Raw genomic sequence first — 23,254 nt, 5'->3', positions numbered from 1 at the left:
TTAGGCGCCGTTCATAAGATTTTGTCATTTAAAAGTAGACATAGGGAAAAACAATACACGTAAATCCCTATGTCTACTTCTTAATAAACAGCACTGTATACGCGCAGTATTATTTCATATCTGACCTTATTTAACCAACAATTATAGTCCAATATTGCTAAGCAGTGTAATGTTACTAAACGACAAAACAGCTATTATGTGTGTCATCAGTTACGTGCAGAAATCGATAATCCGAAATTTTGGATTCCGTTTGAAGAAGTGGGTCTGCCACCGTGGAAATTGCAGCGGGTCATATTAAAGCTTATAGTAATCTATGTGCAAAGTAGTTTGCCATTACCACAAAATGCATTAAGTTTGCAATTTATTGAGGGTACCGGTTCGACTAATAAGAGTACGTCAATTTCAAGAATATAATTATACGAAAGCAGTGCAGGTAAATTCGTATAGTGCTTAGCCAAGCGATAGGTTTTCATTAAAAAAAAACTAATTATTTCTATTTTACGATTTAATGGAAATTTTTGTGTCACACAACTTTCTTCAAACAAAGATTCATGAATACCTCTAATATATTCGCAAAAAATATAAATTTAAAATTCAACAATGGTAGGTAAACTTTTCATTTAAATTGAAGAAAGTTGCCTTTTAATCGAGTACATTTAATTGATCCCGCCAATGGTTAACGAAAGAAAGTAAAAAATGCAAAGGGCGACATCGCACTAATTTAAAAAATAAACGTGCGCTTTATATGGATAAATAAATGGGGATAAGGACCTGTGACTGGATTATTACAATTCAATTGTTAACCTATTGCAACCAATTTGGAATATTAACTAAACGGTTATTGTTCTCTAATAATGGCAATAAAGTAATTACGAATAAAATGCCACGTGACTAAAATCAATAATCGGTAAAATTTTATTAGTTATTACATTGTACATAGCGGCACCGGAGAAATTTTCGACACTTTATATGGATGCATTGTGCAATATCTTGCGGAATCCCGCAAAGAAACCGTTTCAGAAGGTAATTTGCTTTTAAAGACGCAATTTATACAAAGGGCACTTTTCAGTTTCCAACCATTTTGCCTTTTATGTCATAGAAGCCAAACGTCTTCGACGCGAAATTGTGAAAGTGAACGCAGTATTTTAATCGACTTCAAAGGAGCATGCATTTAAGAGTAAGAATTTTCCCACAATTTTCACTATTTTTAGAATTTTAACTATGCCATCTGAAAAATGCATAAAATAACACTTTCATTTTACGCATCAGGGAAACGAACGCATAGATTTCAATTTCTTAAAAATCGGATCGCGATTTTTTATCTTCCCTGCACAGGGTACCTGGCGAATAATTTTTTATACTAAATGGGAAACTTTGTTATTATTGGAGAGTAATGGTAATCCCCCTAAATAGATTCTCGGCGGTTTTATTTTCAAATTGAATTATATTAACTCAGCAGGTACGTATATACGCACACCAATTTCCAATGTATGCGACATTTCCGCCTAATGAGAGTTTTATTATGCGGAGTAATTTTTAATTTTATTGCATTTTCATTTTTTTTTATAAACATCCGCTACAACTAAACCTATGATTGCGCCGGTAAAAATCATAAACCTTTCATAGGTAGTGCATGATATTGAACTACCGATGTTCCAATATATTCACTTATCCTACCAATGTGATTGTGATTTAATAAATCACATAAATTAAATGCGTTCACAAATTTACAGATAACCATCACATTATGTGCATATTAAATTTACGTCTGTCCGTCCGTGTTCTGTGTACATGATAACTCGCGAACGGTTTCGAATTTTCCAAATCTGTTTTCAGAATGATCAAGGGACTAACAGCTGTCTAAATTTTAATCATTTGGATTTTCCGTCCGTCCGTCTGTGTTTGTAGTTCGTTGTCTATATTGGTTTGAAACAGTTTATTATCAAACTAACAAAATCCGGCTTGAAAACAATCAGATTCGGAGCATGCTGCTAAATCGTTACTGTCAGCTTTAACACAGGGTACCGGACTTCGTTGGAAAATGCGCTAAAAAATTAGGACTAGATGGGAGCAAAATGTGGCCATGAACTAAAATATTGAACAAAAGGTTGGTGGTAAAAAATCAATCCAGATAAGAATAAGGAGAAAATTATAAGCGATGTGGATTGTAGATTTAGATTTGTTTATATATAAATATATTAGTGTTAATATCACGTTGGAATATTTTTTATTGTCCACAGGAATCAAACTAAAACAAATTTAAGTTGTAATGTAAAAATATAAATGAGTGTGTAACAAGAGCGATTATTTTGCGATTTATTCCATTAAAATATGTGGAAGAATAATTTCTAAGCTTAAAAAGGGGCAAGGTCTAAGGAACATTCAATCAAACAGATATTCCTTATGTCTGTTTTTTATTTTGTCGATTGTAATACAGTAAACTTTTTTAGTCATCTTCATCATGCAATCAATGAATTAATTGTACTAATTTGATTTAGTGTTGAATTACATGCTGAAGACAGGTCATATTAGGTTACATATACTACGTTGCGAATTAAGCATTCCTTGAGAAAAACGTTAATCTGAATTTGTAGTCAGCATTTCTGTGGACTGCTCTGAAAGCAGGTGAACCAATGAAAATTAATAACATAACCCCGCCATTACTAATCCACTGTTAAATCGGCGTTAGAGTTGAGAGAGGGAATTATTTTGCGCGAAATTAGGATTTCGCATGTTAGCCGTAGAGCTACATTCGATCAGCGGGTTGTCTAGTCAACCTGGTCAGAGCAGATTCTCCTTTTGGCTTGGAAGAGTCATGGCGAACGATTCGACATTGGTCTTTGAACCTAGATCATTTAAATTAGCGTTGGAAAGTAACCGAACTTATAACAGGTAACAGTTAGGTAAGTAGTTTTCAAAGCGACCGTTAGTGTCCATTTTTGGACCAGTTGGTTTTTTGGAAGATCATTTGCCCCAGTGGAAAAATTACGTGCCATTTTGGAGCAATATAAAAAAGTGCATTATAGTTCCGCGACACTCAGCGTAAATTGCGTGCATAAATCGTGACGAATAGTTACTCAAATAAGGTGCCAGTTCACAAGGGGTTAAGTGGTATAAAGTTACTCCACAGAAATATTTACGCATCCCACTATGGGAGTTGAAAAAAAACTTCGTTTCGAGAAGAACACAGTCCGTCCTTGTAAATAAACGCCTTCATCAGCGCATTCATAAAAAACCGCATATTGGCGCAGTGTAATAAAGTAAAAGAGAGTTTATATGCAAGCCGAAATTACAACAAAGAAAACTGTTAGTGAACCCGGATAACATTCATGTTCATTATTCGTGCCGATAAGATAAAGATAATCAGTGTAAAAGTTTACCTAAGAGATTTCCTAAAAGTTACATCACATTTCAATAACAACGCATCTTAAATTGAGTGTGCGCCACCAAAATTGTACTGACCGACAGAATAGTTAAAATCCGAAGCCAGCCTGTATTTCCCAATCAATCATCAAAGATTCCAATCCAAAGGGCGATTTGTTTAGGTTATTTCAAGTCGGCGGGTTTAAGCACGTATTTCAGTTCAAAATACCTGTTAATTACCATTGATTGCTGATTCAACAAGGTTAGCCGTAAGAATTCCAAGCCTTTCACATCGAGGAAAATATTATAAATAAAGAGGTTAGTTGTATTTTTGTATTTTTGTGAAATTCGATCTACAGCTTTTACGATCCATTGTAAAAAGGTAAAATTTTGACCTATATTATATCATTACTATTAAAATTTTAAAGGCCAGATTATGTGTATTATTATCAAAATTTGTTGCCCATTTTAAGTAAATTTACTCTCTTTCGAAATCAAAAAAGATCCCTTAAATATCACTGTGAAGGATACACAGCTCAGAGGTCATCTGTGAATTAATTTGTCAATATAAAGCAACATTAAGGTGTAAAGGTATTTCTGTAAATTATGAAAATTTAAATTCAAACCATTAAGTTATTTAAAACTAGAAAAAGGGATGGCCAGGTCGAAGTAAATCTCAACTACACAAATTTGTCAGGTAGAAATTTAGGAAATAGAAACTCAATGTAACAAAGAGATGCATCTTTAAACCACCATCTTACCAAGATGGCCGCCAAAAACGGTTTTGGGCAGATATCTGAGCAAAAGGAAAATAAAAGAGAAGAAAATTCCCCACAAAAAATATAGTTCGCATATTTTCACTAATTAACCCTTGGTGGTCTATATTTTATCCAAATAATTTAATAATCAATTAATTAATTAATCAAATTGATTATTAATCTATGATCAATTAATTTTAAATAACTAAAATTACCTACATGGTCTATCTACGCAGGCCTGACGGACCTGGTTCGTTAATGTCACTGTTTTCAATGCCGAATAGGTTTATCCCTATTTCGGAATCAATTTGAATTTGTCGGATTCCACTTCTATAGTCGATAAAGGAATATCGAGCGGCAATTCCAAGTCATCCTCATCAGATTCGTCCAGTGTCATACTTTGTTGACATTTTCGCAAGTGTTTCCGTTGCATATAGGTACCGCAAGTCAGGGGCCATTTTAACCCTGTTTTTCTGCATACGCAGACGCTACCACTTGCACTTGCATGATAAAAAAGCAAGTAGTGCCTCGAGAGCAGGATCCTTCAAAGAGGTTACTGGGGTGATGCCAGTTTGGGTTTTCATTGTCCTCAATCTGAATAATTCAACAACTTGGCCAATCTGATGGGCTCGTGAAGTTAGCAGAACATTCCCGGCACAAATTACGTTTGTCTCGGTTTGTGCCGTAAAAAGCTTGCCGGTGAAATATACCGTTTGGAAGTTTGTAGGTTGTAGGTTTGTAGGCGCACATTTCGGGACTAGGGGATTAGTTAATGCTACATTTGTGCCGGATTCTGTCGTAAAAAGTTTGTCAGCAAACCATTGCCTTGGAAGGTTATCACAATTTTTAGATGTTCTGGAAACCTTGTATACTTTTGACGCTATATACTATTGAAAATAAGTATAATGTTAATGTTGCGCATGGGTTAATCCTACCGTTGTACCGGAATATATAAAAAAAATTTGACCAAAAAAGGGCCTGCGGCAATAAATGCCAGCACGTTTTTAATATTATAACTGGAATCCAAACCGAACAGTTTTTTGCCGGTGGATTACAGAGTTGAACATCAAAATATTTTATTTTATTTTTATTTATTATCCCTCTCTTGTTCCGGGCCCCCTCAACAGGCTTCCGCCCAATTACAGAGTGACCCGCATAATGCTTGTTAGAGGTGCCTGTGCCTTAAGTCTTAAGAACCGGTGAAACAGTACCTACTTAAGAGGACTATACACCGAAGGTTATGGGATTTTGTAAATAAGGGACTAATGCTTTGAAAGGATTATCTGGAAATTGTTTACTGTCATTTGTAAGTTATAATCTATCGTGGAAAGTGTTTATTCTGCCCATAAATGGAAAAATAATAATTTAAACTTGTAAATTTGTTTATTTACCGAGACCTTGAACTTGGCGTTATCCAAGAAATTTTCCTTTCAAGCGACTGTGACGTGGTGCCGCCTAACGAGGGAGCGTGGTGGGGTTAGCGCTGCATATCAATTAGTCACGTGCTATAGGTATAGCGTACCAATGAAATAAAGCCCATAGTGATGGCTTAAAGGCACTGAATGTCACAATATAACGAATTTAACGAATCAAATTTGAAAGTTGACATGTTTATTATCATAGAAGATGGCGACGTCTAAAATAAAATCTTAAAATTAATTGATCATAGATAAACTGATTAATCAATTTGATTAATTAATTAAATGATGAATGAATTATTTGGATAAAATATACGCCACTGGTTATTAAAAATTTCTTTAATGAAAATATGCTAACTACTTTTTCTGTAGGAAATTGTCTTCTCTTTAATTTTGATCACTACATATTTTCTCGAAAAATGGACAGTTTTGGATATATCTGCAGGAAACCGCTTTTGGCGGCCATCTTGGTAAGATGGCGGCGTCGGTGGCAAGTATCGAATTGTACATTTGACGGATTTAAGTTCTACGCACCCAAACCTATAAAATTTCAGTACTTCCTGAGTTATTTGGTATGTTTTGCTGGCAAACTTTTTGCGGCACAAACGTTGCACGAACGGTTCGTGACGAACCAATCTACCTAGTCTTGAAATTTGTGCCGTCAAAATTTCACATAGAGGAATGAGATCTCTTGTGTAAACCAAAGGGAGTAAAAAGAGGTGCACGGGTTAGTAGGAGGTATTTTTTTTTACCAATTTTTATGATACAGTGTTCTGGTTGCATACAAACTAAATTTTTAATCACTTATTTGCAACGGAAGTACCGTGGCAAAATGGAACTCATCAATGGGGCATTAGTGTAGCTTCCGGTGCGAGCGGTATTTTCATTCGGAGTGTTACCAGATACTAAACAAATATTTCATAGAGAGCTAGCTGTTGGTCAGTTGATTATTTTTCTGAAGAATTTTCGAGTTTACTTAAAAACCCAAAATTTTATTTCAAGGTTCAACCCCCCCTATATGCAATAAAGCCTGCTGCAATTAGCCATGATCAAATACAGAGATATGTGTATTTACTCACATTTTAGCACTTTTTCCGCCTGTTTGTAGAAATTTAAGAGGAGTGTTTGAGAAATGTAGCAATACTTGTCATATCCCTATTGTGTTATAACAAGCCTATTTCACTAATTTTCAAAGATACATTTTATAACATCTCATAGCATCTAGAAATTTCGACATTCAAAGGTAAGAAACTGCTAATGCCAATGTATTTGAATAATAAATAAATAATTGCTGTATTTTAATATTTCTCAAACCTTCCTCTTAAATTTCTGCAAACAACACGAGGAAAAAGTGTTAAAACGTGTGTAAATACAACATTTCATCAATTTTCAATTATTTGGTCGTCGTCAATGGGGAAAGTTACGCAGCATTTCACAATTACTTCTTAAATATTAAGGAAAAATGACCTCCAATTTTTAGAAGCGACATTAGTACGAGATTGAAATGTTTCATGTAGGATATCTTATCGTTACTCATGAAACAGTAAAAATTGTACAAAACCTCCAAGGGGTAGTATTAGTTTTTAGACACAAGATACAGTAATTGTGCATGATCTTCAAGATACAAGCAGATATACTTTCTATTTCTATATACCCAAATGTGGGAACCACTTCGAATTGTGCCCAAGTTCATATGAGATTCCTTAGAATTTGCCCACCTGCGAAATGCCTACAAAAGAATCAACATTCCAAGTAAATTGAATGTAGTAGTAGCTAATCCATTCCATAGCGATCCCCACTATCTAGGTAGAAACCGTAATCGTTTTACTATTCCATACTTTTTACCTGTCCTCCAGTTAGTGTAACTACGAGTTAACGCAATGTAAGTCGCGGATTTTAACGTATGAGAATGACAGCTGTTTACCTGTCCACCTGCTAGTGAGTGAGTGCATGTTTTAGTGTTAACAAGTGATTACACAAGCAAGCCTTCTGGGCCATCAAGTAAGTTTGTGGGTATAGCAGCAGTTGCGCTCTACTAGCTTATAGTACGACAATGCGGAAGAGTTATGCTTTGTACTACGGAAACAACTTTTGATGGCACTTGTTTCACGAGAAATTATATTAACACCGGCTACCATTGCTAAAATCATTTTTCGTACGGTAAATTGCCACCCCTGGCAAATCGTCTTTCAAACTTTAATTTAAAATCCACCTACACATTTTTGATTGATTTACATATGAAAGTAACTTTGAAAGTATGTAGCAGCCTTGAAGTTTATTAACAGTAAACGTATAGGTATCAATATCCACATTATAAACAAATTCATCACAATATAAACAAATAAAATCCTTTTGGATCTATACCGTACCTTTGGCGTACCGATAACTATCAAGTCTTAAAAGGCAGTCAATTTCTTTTTTCTATCGAGGTTAATTTGCCTTGCCTGAGAATGTTCATAATTTCTAATTAAATAAAGTGCACTTTCTTAGGAAAATCCTTTAGACTAGAAGACCTTCTTTCAGACGTGCAAAAGAAGAAATTGCACTAACCGTTTGTACGATTTCAGACGTAATCCTCCAGCCGGAAGTTAGATAATAAGATTCCTTGCATTTGTCACAGTTTTGCGATTGTTAGCCAATCTCCATCAAATTTCATGTTCACATTATTCAGTGCAGACGCTACCTCTTCGTCATTCGCTAAAAATAAATTTATTCATTGTTCATAAAACGTTCACTTTTGCCTTTAGGGGAAATGCTTTCTTTTCCAAAAACAGCTTTCGCCTATTTTATTACACCATAAACGAGTTTGTGTATAAGCACTTGAGTGTACCAATAAGGAAGAGGCTGTACCATATAGGTACACTTTCTTTAATGAAGAGGGTTTTCTTTTGGAGGAAAATTAAAGTAATGGTCGTTTAATTTTGCTAATTCGTCTACTAGAAACTTCACTGTGCATCGTTAATAAAATCTAATTCACGGTCAGTAAATTATTGAGATCGCAAATTTCTTATATTTGATAATTGTTCTGTTTATGGCATAACTGTAAGAATGAACTGTAAGTAATTAATTAAGAGCAATTGTGCGGTATTTAAATAGAATTAGGAATGGTTCGAGACCATTACAAATTGCCCTTTCCCTTTTCTCGGCGAGTTTTTCATTTCATTGCACCTTGTACTTAAAGCAACGAAAAACCTTCCCCTTGAAAATTTATCATCGCATTATGAGGCGTAACATTCCTTTGCTTATTATTTGCAAACTTTTATCCTCCGGATTCCAAACTTCCGGATCTTCTTACACGAGCCGTATTTTTTAACATCAAAATACATCCCTACGGATCATATTTTCACCCTCCTTGCAGTAAAAATACCTACACGAAGAAACCACTAATCAAATTCTAGTTACTTCCGACCAAGTTATGCAAATATTCTTATTAAGTAAATGGTAACCTGTGATAGTACGGAATTGCTTTTTAACGGCACACATTTGCTGCTAGAAATTGTTAGTGTTGTTAAATGTAATGAAATGTGTTAATTGCGCCACCAGTAGTCATCAACAATAACTAGAAAGCGATTCCGCAAATGACAAATTTAGGGTGTACATGTATAAAAAGTCATTCATATGTCTAGTGGCCAATTTTTACGGTGAATGTATTTTATGAAAAGAGAAAGGTCCCTACTAATCAAATCATTTAATATTTTTTTTTAAATAATTTAATTGAGGTCAATAATGGGAAGAGAAATTAGTTGCGACGACATTTACGAACTCGTCACTTTAGTACTTCTTCATCCGATATGTGGTTGCAATTGCGTGTTGGGAAAGTACACACCGAAAATTAATTTTGCGTACAGTCATTGTTAACCACTGTTCCCTTAATTTATGATCGTAGACTGTTAGCGCATTTTATCTCCCAACATTAATAAAGAACAAAACAGTACTGACGTGCCTCGGAAACTAACTAACCGTTAATATATGCTTAATAACTAAATCAAAAAGATGCACAATGGCCTAAAAGTTAAAGCACAAGATTTGCATTACCATAAGTGGGAAATTTATACAGTTATTCACATTCAGGACTTTGTTTGGTAGAGGATAGCACACACCATTGCATCCAATTAAATAAAATTTGTAGACATTGAAGAGCTCTTTTCAAATATCGTATACCTACGTTCTTCACACTCACTTGCCATTTATTACCATAGCAATTAATTTATAAATGATCTGTGAATTAAAAACTAACATGCCTCAGGTATGACATGGGAGATACACTCAGTCTAGACCTCGTAACTTAAACTTTCCCTTACCAATTACTATAATCCATTGTAGCATATTTCACTTGCTTTTTGTGTTATGATTATAAAATGGAAAGAGAGAAACGGTGATATAACGGTTTTCTGAAATTTTCAGCTATTACAATTGAAAATGTATCCCCAAAAATGCTGTACATCTAGTTAAGTTGAAAAAGTGAAACCAATGTTAATGCACGCCTTAGGCGTAATAAGAAATGTGTCAGAAGTGGTCACCAAGTACCGTCACGAAATACCGACACGTGCATTTGTAAAATTGAATGTCAAATTTATATCCCTGTTTGTACCTACCACGCCTTTCAAGTGAGAGTTGTTGAACGCCTGGAATTTGAGTATCTTTTCTCACGACCTCTAATTGATATAATTACTTGCGCTGGCAGATGTAACAGATTGGGTTGTCCTGTCATCATCTTCTAAAGAGGTTTCAAAAACTTTCTTTTTTTACAAAATTTGGTATCAATGTGAAACCATAAGCCTTTTAAGAGTTACCCAATTGCTAGTGATATTACACAATTTTCTACGCCACAAATTAGTGCATCTATTGCAGATTTTGAGCAACATCTTGTTTGTTTTAACACAATGCATTCATTTACTGTTCTTAGTTCGCCAGTTCCGATGTCCCAAAATGTGCGAACACTCTTAATTAGATAAAAAGTCGATTGCGAGGTCGATTGCTACTATTTCGAAATTTCGAATTTTCTTCATCGCATCTACTTCGACTCAAACTGCGATTTTTGAGGGTAGCGTTTAGGTAAAGCCCTAATGTCCAAGACTATTTTGTAAAACCTGTATCGCCTGTGAGTTTAATTTTATTCTCAGTTTCGTAATTGTGGATATGCAATATCTGTCGAGCATTATCCCTCCTGTTGGAGCAATGAGTACTACACCCGCAACTGCCATTGAGGTCCCTGGTCCCTCTTCACTTAGTGGTGAAGAAGGAAGCAGCAAGGGGAGCAATTAGAAATTGCTCGGAAGTGAGGTGGGAGGAATACACAAAGGTGCAATACACTCAGGAGTTGTACAACAACTAACATTCTTGAACACAGGATTTTAGACTATATGATTCCCGAATACCACCACGATAAGCCCTTTAAAGTGATGATTCGGGATAAGGAAGTCTGTAAAAATAGTCCACAATTTGAAAAAAGAGTCTTATGCTGGTACACAGATGGCTTGAAGTTCAGAAGAAGGTGTGGGAATAGGCATAAGAGAGGCACGCTCTCTCAATGGCCTTAGGAAACACCCCTACAGCTGGTGCGCAGGGGCTACTAGGTGCGCAGATTTACACCTGCACGGAGAATCAGGCAGCTCGCCTTCCTCCTGACCTGCAAGCTGCTTATGGAATGTCACACAAAATTGGAAGAAACAGCCAGGCATAATCGTGTTATGTTAGTGTGGGTACCAAGGAGAAGATCCTCAGATTTTTCAACAAACTACCTCTCTAGGAGTAAAATACTGGGGCACGCGTAGGCGTGGCTGTATCCCAACTCAGGGAGAAATGAAATTATCTTTAAACGACCTAGGTTCAGAGTCCGTTCCTCTAAATAAAGGACCTTATTTAGCCTACGTCTATCTTTGATCAAAGCGTCACAGTGACAGACCACATGCTCGGTTGTTTCATCTGCCTCGCACGTGGACATACCCTCCACAAGCCCAATGTTATGCAGGTGATAGTTGACCATCCAGTACTCCGTCAGGACACAGGTGATCTTCCCAGTCTGGCTTCTATTCAGGTTTAAAAGCTTAGAATACCCATATGTGCCAAGAGACCCTGTTAAAAAGTCCGGTTGTTTGTTACCTCTGAGCCTGGAATTGACTGGTCACCCAGTCTTTAATTCTGGCCCTGACAACGGAAAGAGCAATCCCTAAGGTAGGGTCGGGCAGCGGGCTCGACGAAGATCCCACCACTGCCTTCATGAACCTGTTTGCTGAAAGGGCGCCGGCTGCGTATGAAATGCGGTAACGTCTACGGAGGTTCTCCTGTGCACAGGTCATGATGGCTAACATCAACAGGGTGCTATATGCTAACCAAGGGAGAAGCTGATGTCAGCTCTCGGTCGCTCACCATATATACCCATGCCCGTTCCCCTTTCCGTTAGGGTCCCGTCCGTAAACCACAAGAGCCCCGCAGGTTTGAGGGAGGGAAGATCTGTTCCCTGTTTGGGAGAGCGACTTTATAACTTTTTGGTTTAGTAACATAGCCCGGATCACATCCCGTCTTTCCAGGAGGGGATCGGACCTGAGGGCTCCCCCAAATCCGCCCGTGCCCAAGGGTGCCTCGATCCTTCCACTCGTCTTAATCACTCAACCGTATGACAGGCTTTCGAGCCTCAGCTTGCACAGCTAAGTGTAAGTCCCAGAAGCGCATTCTTGGACAGAGTTGGCGTGATTTTCATGGCTCCAGTGAGTCCCAGACAGGCTAGTCTCTGTACCTTGGCCAGTTGCTTCTTGTAGGTTGCCCTGCGCTATGCACCGTACAATATTATTGGCCTTATCACTACAGTGTAAAGTCAATATACCAGCAGAGGGGACATGTACAGCCAAAAGCCCTTTTACATGCCCATAGACATGCAGTGACCTTTTTTTTCTTATTCGCGCAATGTGACCTTTTCAGGTCAGGCGAGAGTCTATGATAGTTCCCAAATATTTTACCCAGTTGACGTCCTTGCAGAGTTAGCCCATCAAGGTCCGCTCTCCTTCTATTCGTAAATGGTACAGCCTCGGTCGGTTCCGGGTTAAAGGTGAGGCCATGGTTACTGCACCACCTATCCACCTGTTCAAGAGCCATCTGCATGAGCACTTTCACGGCGTTTAGAAATTTTCTAGCTATGACGATCGCGTGAACGTCCGCGTATCCCTATGTATACGCTCCGTCCTCGTTCAGAGTGCGGAGGAGCCCATCTAGCGCCAGGTACCACAGCAGTCTGGAGGCAACACTCCACCCTGCGGACATCCTTTAGTGACCCAGGAACTTATCTCCGTCGTCCCGATTGAGGCTATAATGACCCTGCTTCCGAGCATGGCGCGGATCCATATTTTACGATTGCACGATCAATATCGAAGCCTTCATACAGCGGCATCGAACGTGTTAAAAACAACATCGATGAGAAAGGAACGCTTCCAGGGCTACCTAACGTAGATCAAGGCGATGTAACATTACAAACAGAAGATGGATTTCTGAATTATAGCACCTTGAAAGAAATATGCAAATCTTTAAAAAACCCTAAAAAAGGAAAAGCTAGACCAGTCTTGTACTTACCCCTAAATGGTTATTTGGTCAGTCGGTAGGGTCTGAATTAAATATTGTTCGTGCGATGCAAAAATAACTGCCTTTTGAATGAATTGACTTGAATTTCTGTGCCAGTAATTCAGAAAGGGACTATCCCTACTAAGCCGGTTTTGAATTATCGTCGTTCTGGCAGTACCCATGGATTAGCTCCATCCTAAATAGCGTGCCGCTAATTACTAACACTACGGAAAATGTCGCCTTCAACAAGTATTGGATTCGTTTCCCACGACCTTGTGAATTTAGGCCAAAGCGTGCAATCCATAACGTCAATTTCGTTGTGGGTGTATCCTGCATAGTTGAAATTGAGTTGGAGATTGAGACCATTTCTGAATCGACGAAATTTCACTGGTGTAGGTCAGTATTCTAGTGGTAAACTGACCTTCAATATTAAAATGAAAAGGAATACGCATATACACTATTTTTAACTCTGACCTTTTGAAACTTTTAATTCTAAAGAACGCTTAGCTTCCTAGTTCGCACTAGGTGGCTATTGCGATCACCGTTTTTTAAAATTTTGAATAGGTATATTAGGCATAAGGATTAAACAAAAATTTTTGAAACGCCGCAATGGTATCGAAACCTTTTGCCAGGTTTTATTACGAAAAAATCTCTTCTTCGGCAAAACGGTTATTTTGAGGATTGCCAAAAAGTATGAGTTTTTAGCGCCATGACGTCATTTGAAATACTAACCAACATTTTTTATTAACCAGCGAAGTTTTAGAGTGGTTACCCATTTATTTCATTGTCGTTATTTTTTTATAGTGGGCGGAGTGTTAGCGAAGCAGCTACTCTTCCCACTCAACAGTCAATTTAAATCCGTGCATCAACCGCTGTAGACAATAAATGAATTTGGAACAATAACCACAACAAAAGTAAAAAAAGCGCGTGGAGCCCGATTATCGAGATAATTAGAATTATTAATTTAATAAAATTTCGTTTTTACCTGAGTATAACAGAGACATGGAATTCGGAATAGCGGGTTATATACGATACTTTTGAAACATTTTGCCTACAAAAGGTATCAGTTTCAGAGGATGATTTATTGAGGTTTAACTGCGAGAAGAATTGGGGTGTAGCGTCCGTTTAGTTTGTGATTTGAGGTAAACATTGCGACTACCGGTTTCGCGATCTTATATTTGAATGTCAATTAATTTATATACAGTGTGTCCCATTTATCTTGAGATTATTGGGGAAACTAGCGCAGATATAAAAAAAAAAGGATTTATATAAAATATTATTCAGATGGAGGGGCCCATTTAATGATGCTATGCAATGTTCACTTAAGGATCAAGTCAACTTAATTGTTTCAATTAGAAACGTACTTTTTATTGAATATTCTTATTCGCGGGAAACGTTTTTTCCCGACACTTGCCATGTTTTGAAGACACTCTTCCAAAAGCGCGATTTCTGGTTTGAGGTATAGGAAACTGTTCTGTAAAGACTTTGGCACATTTTTTTCCTTCATGGAACCCATTGGCAACTAACATTGTTAGTGTTTGCTTCACATTTTTGCTACCCAATAGCCAATTTTGATCCACTTGGAAACCAAAATATCCATTCGACTATGGAAAAACCATTGAGGAAAAACTTGAGAAAATAAATTTTTGTATTGGTACCTACCTATTTCAAAACAGAAAGCGAGTAAATTGATCATTTACCAATATGGAAAGGGGAATCGTTGTAACGCACTTTGTACACATTACACGCAGCCATGTAAGTCACGTAAAAATCTGAGTTTGGGACTATCCTTTTATGCGGCTATGAATTTGCAATTTACTACGATGCCAAAGATAAGTGTTTATAATTAGGCTCTAAAAAGGTGCGCACATTGTTATTCTCGATTGAATTCTTCATTCATACTCGAAAAGGGAAAGCGAGTGCGACATTGTGCGTTCCATTTAAGGCTCTATATTTTCTATATTGAGACTCGAAACTTTTTAATCCCGGCTTGGATGTACAGTTTTAATGGTCTGATTGCACTTTCCACGAATTTTCTGGCATAATTAACTTATCCCGGCTCTGAATAAAAAAGTATGTGTTAACTACCAGACCGCACATTTTCATGTGAATCTCATTGTAAGATGCTATTAGTGCGGTTCAAAACGCTTACTAACACAGTTTTTAAATACATTTTAAATTTGGCAAGTAACAGTTACGTTTTTTACAGGTTTCAGTAGAATTCGCATAAAGTCCATTGGCTGCTCAAACGTCAGTTTCTATAGATATACGTGAAAGTCCATTACTTGTTGTGTGTGCAAATTATCATTGTCATACTTATGTTCTATGCAATTGTTGAAACCAAGCGCTTTGTAATACAGTTAACTGTTCTTTAAAACTAACTAGTTTAATTGTTTCCATTAAAATTCAGCAAAGTACTTGACCTTTCTTGATAACATGTATTAGACAAGAAACGGCAAAGTTAATTTGGCTGAGAGTCAGGGTTCAATAATATTATAAATTAATTTCCAAAAACACTCTAATACCTACAAACCTAATTAGTACGTGACGTGTACATGAGTTTGAATTGAATACGTTTCGCACTAAACGTCAATAGATGCGTTAATTTGAATAATTAAACAATTGCGATTTAGGTTGCTAAACTGGGTCGATTTTCTATTTAAAATCCTTTTTTTTTTGTTAATTTTCATGTGTCCATCAATAGTTTTGATTGTGTACCACCTTTTGCTTATATACCGTGAAACATTAACGTATTAAAAATGTAATTTGAAAATTTAAATTTTAAGGAAGGTTGCCTTTGCATGCTGTTCCAATGACTGAATGTCATGGAACATTGGCTTGCAAGTGTTTTAAAGCCAAGTAAGTTTCTTTAACTCTATAATGCACTATAATTCTATTCGTTCAGCTATAATTACGGCTAATTATGTTATTAAGACACCTATTACAAGTAGGTAAATTATTTCAAGTCTTCTTCAGATGGTCAATAATCAGATGTGACTGATGTACTGCATCACAAATATACCATAGATCAGTCTTCTGCAGTGTGATACTGGACACTGATTTGGTTAAAAAATCTGTATAAGTCGACGGTATATGTATACTTCTTAGACTATACGGTTGCAATTAAAAAAAATGCAATGTTACTTTCACTATGGATAACAGAATACAATTGTTCGTTTATAGTAAATCTTAAAATACCGTGAAATTTGCTATTATTTTTTGTTCTATTGTTTCGTTGAGAACTAAAAATACAAGACTTCCCCTTAGCACTTTTGCGTTACATCATTTCAATACAGACGCTCTTCATCGAAATTGTGAATTGAAGTGAGTGCTTAATTAATAATTAATATTACATTTGCTAAGGCATTTGTTTTGACGCTACGATTACGTAATGTTTTACCTTGACTCAAAATGTGTGCCATGAAATTGTTTCTTTGATATTATTCCGTGATAATTTAGTCAAATACAGTTTGGGCTTATTTTCAGGTTTTCAATATGACTGGACGACTAGTAAATTTTGGAAATGGGGAACAACGGTAGTCGAACAGGGCACATTTCTCATCAGCTCGAAGCGGAAACGACGTGGACACAATCGTTTCCACGAAGTACCCATGGAGTTTATCACCAACACAAGGTGCTGCCCGAAAAGGGAATAACTAAGAAATTACGTTCTACAAACAATGGTGAAATTTTGCATGCAGGTGGAACCATATCCGGAAGGCAACACCATCAGAAAACCCTATCCCTAGAACGCGAAAATAAGTCATTTGTTAGTTCATCAAGATAAATGTTTTCGATAACTTACAAAGTTTTGTTACTAGAAAATATTCAGAACGAGCAGTGTGTCGTCCAATCCCTCTGACGATCCCCGAGAGTATGGAGAAAGACCATACCCGCGCTACGTGTCGCACTATGGCGGCGTTAACCGGTATGCTGCCCAACGACTCGAAAATAGGAATTTGTATAGAGAGCAGATGAAGAAATATGGATCAGAACCGGACTTGCGGAATTCTCCAAGCGACCGCAATGAAAGTGGAAGATATAAAGGCAAAAAGAAATACAAGGCGCCAGCACCTCCGAATCATGGACCGGTAAGTATTGAACCTCACTATACTTCTGTAAATAATATGGGCCATGCTGCTTATTGGGTGTTTCTGTATTTCCCTGCAAGGAACACTAATATTAATCGTACTCCTCCTATCTTGCTTATACGTGAAATAATTTACTACCTACATCACACATCATTACTAAAAATGTCGTACGAATTTGTATTACCAGGATTTAATTTGAAGGATACAAGACCCATTGTTTATCACTTCCTTTCCGTACAAAAGCAGTGGAAAACACTCCCCCGAACTCATGTTGATTAAAGTGAAATGGTCAAATCGTTTTCCAGCTAGAAAAATTAAATTGCTACCAGTGGAACGAGAGCACATCGGACCCTATAGTGAGGCGGAGTCGATTATTTAAAACTAAATCGGAGTTACAAAAAAGATGTTCTAGTCCTATAAATGTAGAAGATGCGTTCAGCGAGACAAAACACAATAGCTCTAGCAAAAGTAATCCTAGGAATACGTTAAATGTACAGTTAAGAAATAATAGTAGGAAATGTGATACAAATAACAGACTATCGTTGCCTGAAATAAACAGGACCAGTGCGGTTCCCGAATTTCAGTCCGAGTTAAAAGAAGTAGTGCAACGACTAAAAAGTACAAAACGAAACGAAAGTCCGAAAGACGTAAACAAGTACGATAGCAAAAATGAAGAAAGCGCGAAAGAAAAAATCAAAACATTAGATCATAATATTAGCAAAGCTGATCATGTAAAGTGTAAATTACAGTTACTAGATCTAACTAAAACAGATAATCAAAATCTACTAAATACGTACAGTGATCGAGGACAGCCGTCGGGAAAAGAATCTACCCCAGAAAAGAAAGAATATCGCGTGGATTTGGAGAAAAAGGAACAGCCTTCAAAGCTGTATTATTTTGGAATGAAGGAGTCTGTGCACGCAGACTTTGTGACTACCGACTTTACGGTCACCAACACAACGTTTCAATCGTACAAAGATATTTACCCGCATCACAATTCGTCAGGATCTGATTTATCTAGTGAAATGGAAATGGACGGTAGTCACATGTCGACTAACGGGATTGCTCTGCAACTAAGACCAATATTACCAAAGAAGCAGCTAGAAATACCTAGGTTTTCTCCGGCGGCCGCGTGGAAGCAGCTATCCGCGGTAGAATCGAATTTCACACCCAGCACCGCGGCCAGTGAGGATCTTCCAATTTACATGGAGGACCGCATCGAAAAGTTATCGCGCCAACCACCACCACCAACCGCACAAACTGGACCGCGATCTAGTTATGACAAGTCTGGAGATTCGGGAATATCGGGAGACGCCGGTCCAGTTGGATTTGACGACAGTCCAGACGGAATGGAAATTAGAAATAACATAGACGTAAATTGTTTTATGTTTGTATGTGTAGTATAATCATTATTGTAATCGTAGTTACCCCTAGTTTTGAATAGAAGCCAGGGCTTGTCGTGGACTCCCCAGCAAGATCTTGGCGAGGACGAATCCACTTCAGACGAGGACATAAACACTCACAACGACCATATCCTTAAAGCGACATCAGCAAAATTTACTCCCAAGACAAACGTTTTTAGCCTATCACTGCCTCGAGATAACCAATTATCCTCATATATCAGTAGTAAAGTCCTTAATATAGTTTTCATTTAATTACCAAAAGTCTGTTTCAGGAAATTTTGGAAATCCTAAAGATACTGACGTACCGAACTCATTTTCTTACGAATGTGGGAATTGGCTTTTAAGTAAATCAGCGCCTAATTCGTTAAATAATGGTTTGAATTCTTTAGAGGCCCCCAAATCACATAAAGTGGAAGAGCCAAAACCACAGGTTTCAAATAACGTCAGTAGAGTAATGTATCTCCCAGAGTCTGATAACTTGTACAAAAAAAACCAAAATATGAAAAGTGAAAGGTCACGTTGTAAGGAAATATTTCGCGAACGTTCGAGAAGTGTCGAGTCTTCCAATCTGAATAACTTATCACACTCTGGATTCTCAAAATCATTCGAGAACCTGATCTCTCACGCGGAGTCATCTTGCGAACCAGAAAACTTGCAAGATCCTCCCCATAAAAAAGTTGAAGCCCTAAAGGTGTACAAGCCCAAACGGTTTACCTTTCAAAGTACAATTCGACAGATTGAGCGAAAACGTTTGGCAGAGAAACTTTCGAAGGAAGCCGAAAAGAAAGAGAAGCAACGGTTAAGCGAATTGGCGGCCATGCAAAAGGTGGAGGAAGAGTTTCAACGTAAGCGAGCAAGGTAGTAATAACCAAAGTTCAATGTATTTATCATTTATGGCCAAATATTTTTGTAGAGAAAAGGCGTCCATTCGTCAACAGTTGCGATTGTTTTCATTAGACGATACTGTTTGGTCAAACGGGCAATCTAATGACGTGAAAGACGTTCCAGTAAGATATACACCTTTTATCTTTAAATAAAAAATCACTTTTATGTTTATATTTATAGAAGTAATAACATAATAGTAGTATAACACAAGTACCTGAGAAAATTAGTTTATGAAGAGCAAATGGTTTAAATTTGCACCTTATAGTTCAGCACACTGTTCAGGAACTTGCACGTGACGCCGAATTGACTTTCTCATACCATAAACATTAAAATAAAATTTGTCGAAATTTATAAAGTATGTTCCTATTTTAGATAAATCGGTTGGGGCTTCGTACTGGTTTCTAAACTTCAACTTACAGTCACTGGTAATGTGTCTCTCAGCACTATTTATGTTTTAATTGGCTCTTCTGGAAGCATGTTTGCTACTTTGTTACTCGCAACCTTAACGTTAAAATGTAAAATATGATTCTTAAATCCCATTCCAGGTGCGGCCAGATCCAGATGGTGCCGTTTCTTCGGCAGCTTCTTCTCCAATGATGCCATTCGAAAAAAAGATTAACTTGCGCGCCGAGGAATACCCAGAAAGATCGCATCGGCAACGAGTACCGTCGGAATTATCGGATGAAAATGTTAAAAAAACACAGATGACACTAATTCTGTCCGAGTACCGGCAGCCCCAAAGAGAGTATAAAGATTTTCGGGGGAGCCCTAGATATATGGCGGAATTTGGTGACGCACACCACCCGAAACAAACGACCATTCATCCGCAAGTAACCTGCAACATGCCAAAAGCGTCAAATACACAACGTGAGGTTTTGGTTTTTTTAATTGTAGGCGTTTTAATGTTGTAATTGTAGCAGAAGGTAGTTCAAATTATCGCAAACAGTTTGCGCACGGTGTAAAAACCAATAGGTCTGGAGATAGCACGTATTCGGATGACTCGCAACCAGTAAACAGGAATAGTTCACCAAAAATCTATCGCAGTGAAAGAACGCCAATTTCAAGGTATGAGACACAATGATCAATACATTTTAAAACCAATTTTCAGGTTTTAAAGGACCATAACGCAGGATTAAAATGATATGCTCATTTATAACAATTTTAATTACTTATTTGTTAGTTTTATTTGTTATTCAACCATTTGTTGCATGTACAAGTTTTTTTTACATAAACTATCGTTACTTCGTGTACCTTGATGTGTATTATGTGTAATCTATACATGTTAATATTTATAACTTAGCTAACTAAGGAAATGTAATTATATACCCATTAATAATAAAACTGAAAAAAATGGCGGTTCTTTTTATGTGTTGGGACGTGCGACACAATTGAAAAGAGAATTGAATAAATCAGTTTTGTGCGTAAGAAAAGACAAGAACAAATTAAATACATTACGCACACAAGAAAAGGTCGGGGAAAAAACCTTCATTGAAAAAAAAACCTGACATAGATACAGGAAATAAATCAATTACGACAACAAAATGCAAGAGAAAAAGACAGAAATCAGATATAGAGTCAAATCAAGTCAAATTAAAAACCAAACACCGCACCGTCGGCCAGGCGACACAGGGGAGAGCAGCGTATACAGGGTGGCGACTGGGATTATAGGGATTTCAAGGTAAAATTCATAACAGGCGATTATTGGCTCCCCAAATTACTTTAGAGCAAAAATGTATTAAAGTTTTTTGTAGAAAAAATTTTTTTACGCCTATCAACCGTATTAGTTTGCATATTTTTGCATAATAAAGTCGGAAAATTGGAAAAATACAACCCCCATCTTTTTCAATTATCAAAGAAACATTAGTTCCAAACCATCATAAGTTAATCTATAGTGGTCCGAACCCGAATTTTTCTGATCTGAACTCTACAACGGCCCATTGCCGAATTCTGTTCCTGATTAGCTAAGTTCTACCGCGGCTTTCCCGTACTGCCCCAAACTCTCTTCTAGTTTTAATCCCTACTCCTCTTCAATTTACAAAAACACCCACAAAATGGCGCCCAGTAATTAAATCCCATTCGTTTACATCAACCAATGCCACGATCGCTAGTAAGTCAAAATCTTGCGGTTATTGAATTCTGCAAATTGGCGCTTCACAGGGACTCGCAGTGACAAACGTGTAACAACCATAACAAATTCTTCATTTCTTTCTCATTTTTTTTGCAACCTTGTATCTTGAAAAGTATAACAGGGTGTTCTATTCAGTTTTGTCTCAGAATTACGCCTCTTTTGTCCGCGGACGCCCAATTTTGTAACACCCTGTATACATTCTCATTCATTTCCCAATCATTTATCGCACATATTGTGTTTTATTCCAGAAAGTTTTCCTAAGTCCTACAGCTTTATGGCAGCAGCAGTAAATGGTTGAAATTAATACACTTATCTATCACTATAGAATGTACTCATCGTATGTCGAAGGTGTCAATTGGATTTCGCGCAATAATCATTTATAATTTCAAACCGGTTTTTATTAATACTTGAGACATCTGTTACTAAAAATTATAAATCTTGCTATAAAAATCTTACAGGGTAAGTTGAATGTGTAGTCGTTTATGTGCGAGTAGAAATCTGTAAATAAAAGTATTCTAAATGCCTTTGTGTGAGTTATTGATTCGTTTTGGGAACCCACAAGTCGGTTATTGATCTCGCTATATTCAAATTCTTTTTTTTACACACAGATGCCAGTAGGTCAGAATGTGGGTACCATTTTAGAACAGGCCTGTTTTTATGTCTTGTAATCACATAGGATTCTAAGGGAGAAAAGTCAACAAATTTAATTCTGTAAAATCTATATATATGAAATGAGCATGGGATTGTTGCCGTAGCCCATCTTCCTACAGGAAATTTGCGCTACTATTTTACATTTATCCGTCTTCATTATGCAAAGTACCTCTTCAACAATGCGTTTTGTTTATTGCGATTCCATATTTTGTGTACAGTGAACAAACTGTGGATTACCCTCAGGTGGCGTGGGTGCAGAAGAATGGAAAGCTACATGCAAAGTACGGTATTGTTATTCACGTGGATAGACTAATAGACTTCTATACTTCTTTTGAGTATAACATCACTGCTAATACTGTGTTCAGATTCTCACCAAAAATAATTCGTTAAGTATGGCAATTTTATTTTTCAGGAGTGAGTAGGCAAATTAAAAAATGTATGTGCCATATATTACCCCGCATGCAGGCGGTCAACAATTAAAATAAGAGATCTTAAAATTGCTTACAGTACTTCTGTACAAATTTATCATAAAAAATGACGAACTGCGTCCTCAATTAAACAAATAAAACCCCCACTTCTCCAATATGAAACGCGCAATCCTTCAAAACATCTTAGTCTTTGTTATCAAAACCAGATGTGCATTTCCTTGAAATCAATTAACTCTTGCCTGATAAACATTCCTTTTTTAAATAACGCAATCGACCAGAAAAGCCAACAACGCCCAACTAAAACATTTTATTATCTACAAGATTTGGAATGGTTAAACAATTGATAGAGGGGAAGTCTATGCAATAGAGAATGTTAAATCTGGAATGGAACGTGAAGAAATCGCGGATCCATTAATGAGAATGGAAGGCTGGTGTTGTAATGTATACTGTAACGTAAATTTTATTACGTCATTTTATTTATTACAACTAATTAATAACAATTTTAAAATCGATTAATTTATAACAGTAATTATTCGTTATCACTGTTCGCTTTAGGGCAGCTACTTGAGAAGTATGGT

General features: G+C 36.9%; 1 protein-coding gene across 4 annotated transcripts; it reads left to right on the top strand.

The window, feature by feature from the left end:
- The first annotated feature begins 1,069 nt into the window (after nucleotides 1-1,069).
- On the top strand, nucleotides 1,070-20,822 carry LOC116165900. Of its 4 annotated transcripts, none has more exons than XM_031480652.1 (10): nucleotides 1,070-1,177; nucleotides 16,577-16,859; nucleotides 16,912-17,181; nucleotides 17,487-18,554; nucleotides 18,606-18,807; nucleotides 18,857-19,442; nucleotides 19,498-19,591; nucleotides 20,015-20,336; nucleotides 20,387-20,534; nucleotides 20,578-20,822. In XM_031480652.1, the coding sequence occupies exons 2-10, from the start codon at nucleotides 16,614-16,616 to the stop codon at nucleotides 20,582-20,584; spliced, it is 2,943 nt and encodes a 980-aa protein (XP_031336512.1). In that variant the 5' UTR covers nucleotides 1,070-1,177; nucleotides 16,577-16,613; the 3' UTR covers nucleotides 20,585-20,822. The 4 variants fall into 4 exon arrangements, 3 of the variants coding, with proteins under 3 accessions (XP_031336512.1, XP_031336513.1, XP_031336511.1); XM_031480653.1 differs by lacking the exon at nucleotides 1,070-1,177 and adding an exon at nucleotides 7,386-7,540 and having other exon boundaries at nucleotides 18,606-18,804; XM_031480651.1 differs by lacking the exon at nucleotides 1,070-1,177 and adding an exon at nucleotides 7,386-7,540.
- Nucleotides 20,823-23,254: the final 2,432 nt, after the last annotated feature.

Source organism: Photinus pyralis, unplaced genomic scaffold (assembly GCF_008802855.1).
Source record: "Photinus pyralis isolate 1611_PpyrPB1 unplaced genomic scaffold, Ppyr1.3 Ppyr1.4_LG3a, whole genome shotgun sequence".
Classification (NCBI taxonomy): domain Eukaryota; kingdom Metazoa; phylum Arthropoda; class Insecta; order Coleoptera; family Lampyridae; genus Photinus; species Photinus pyralis.
Note: the sequence above shows the minus strand (reverse complement) of the source record. Positions and strands in the feature narration are given on the sequence as shown.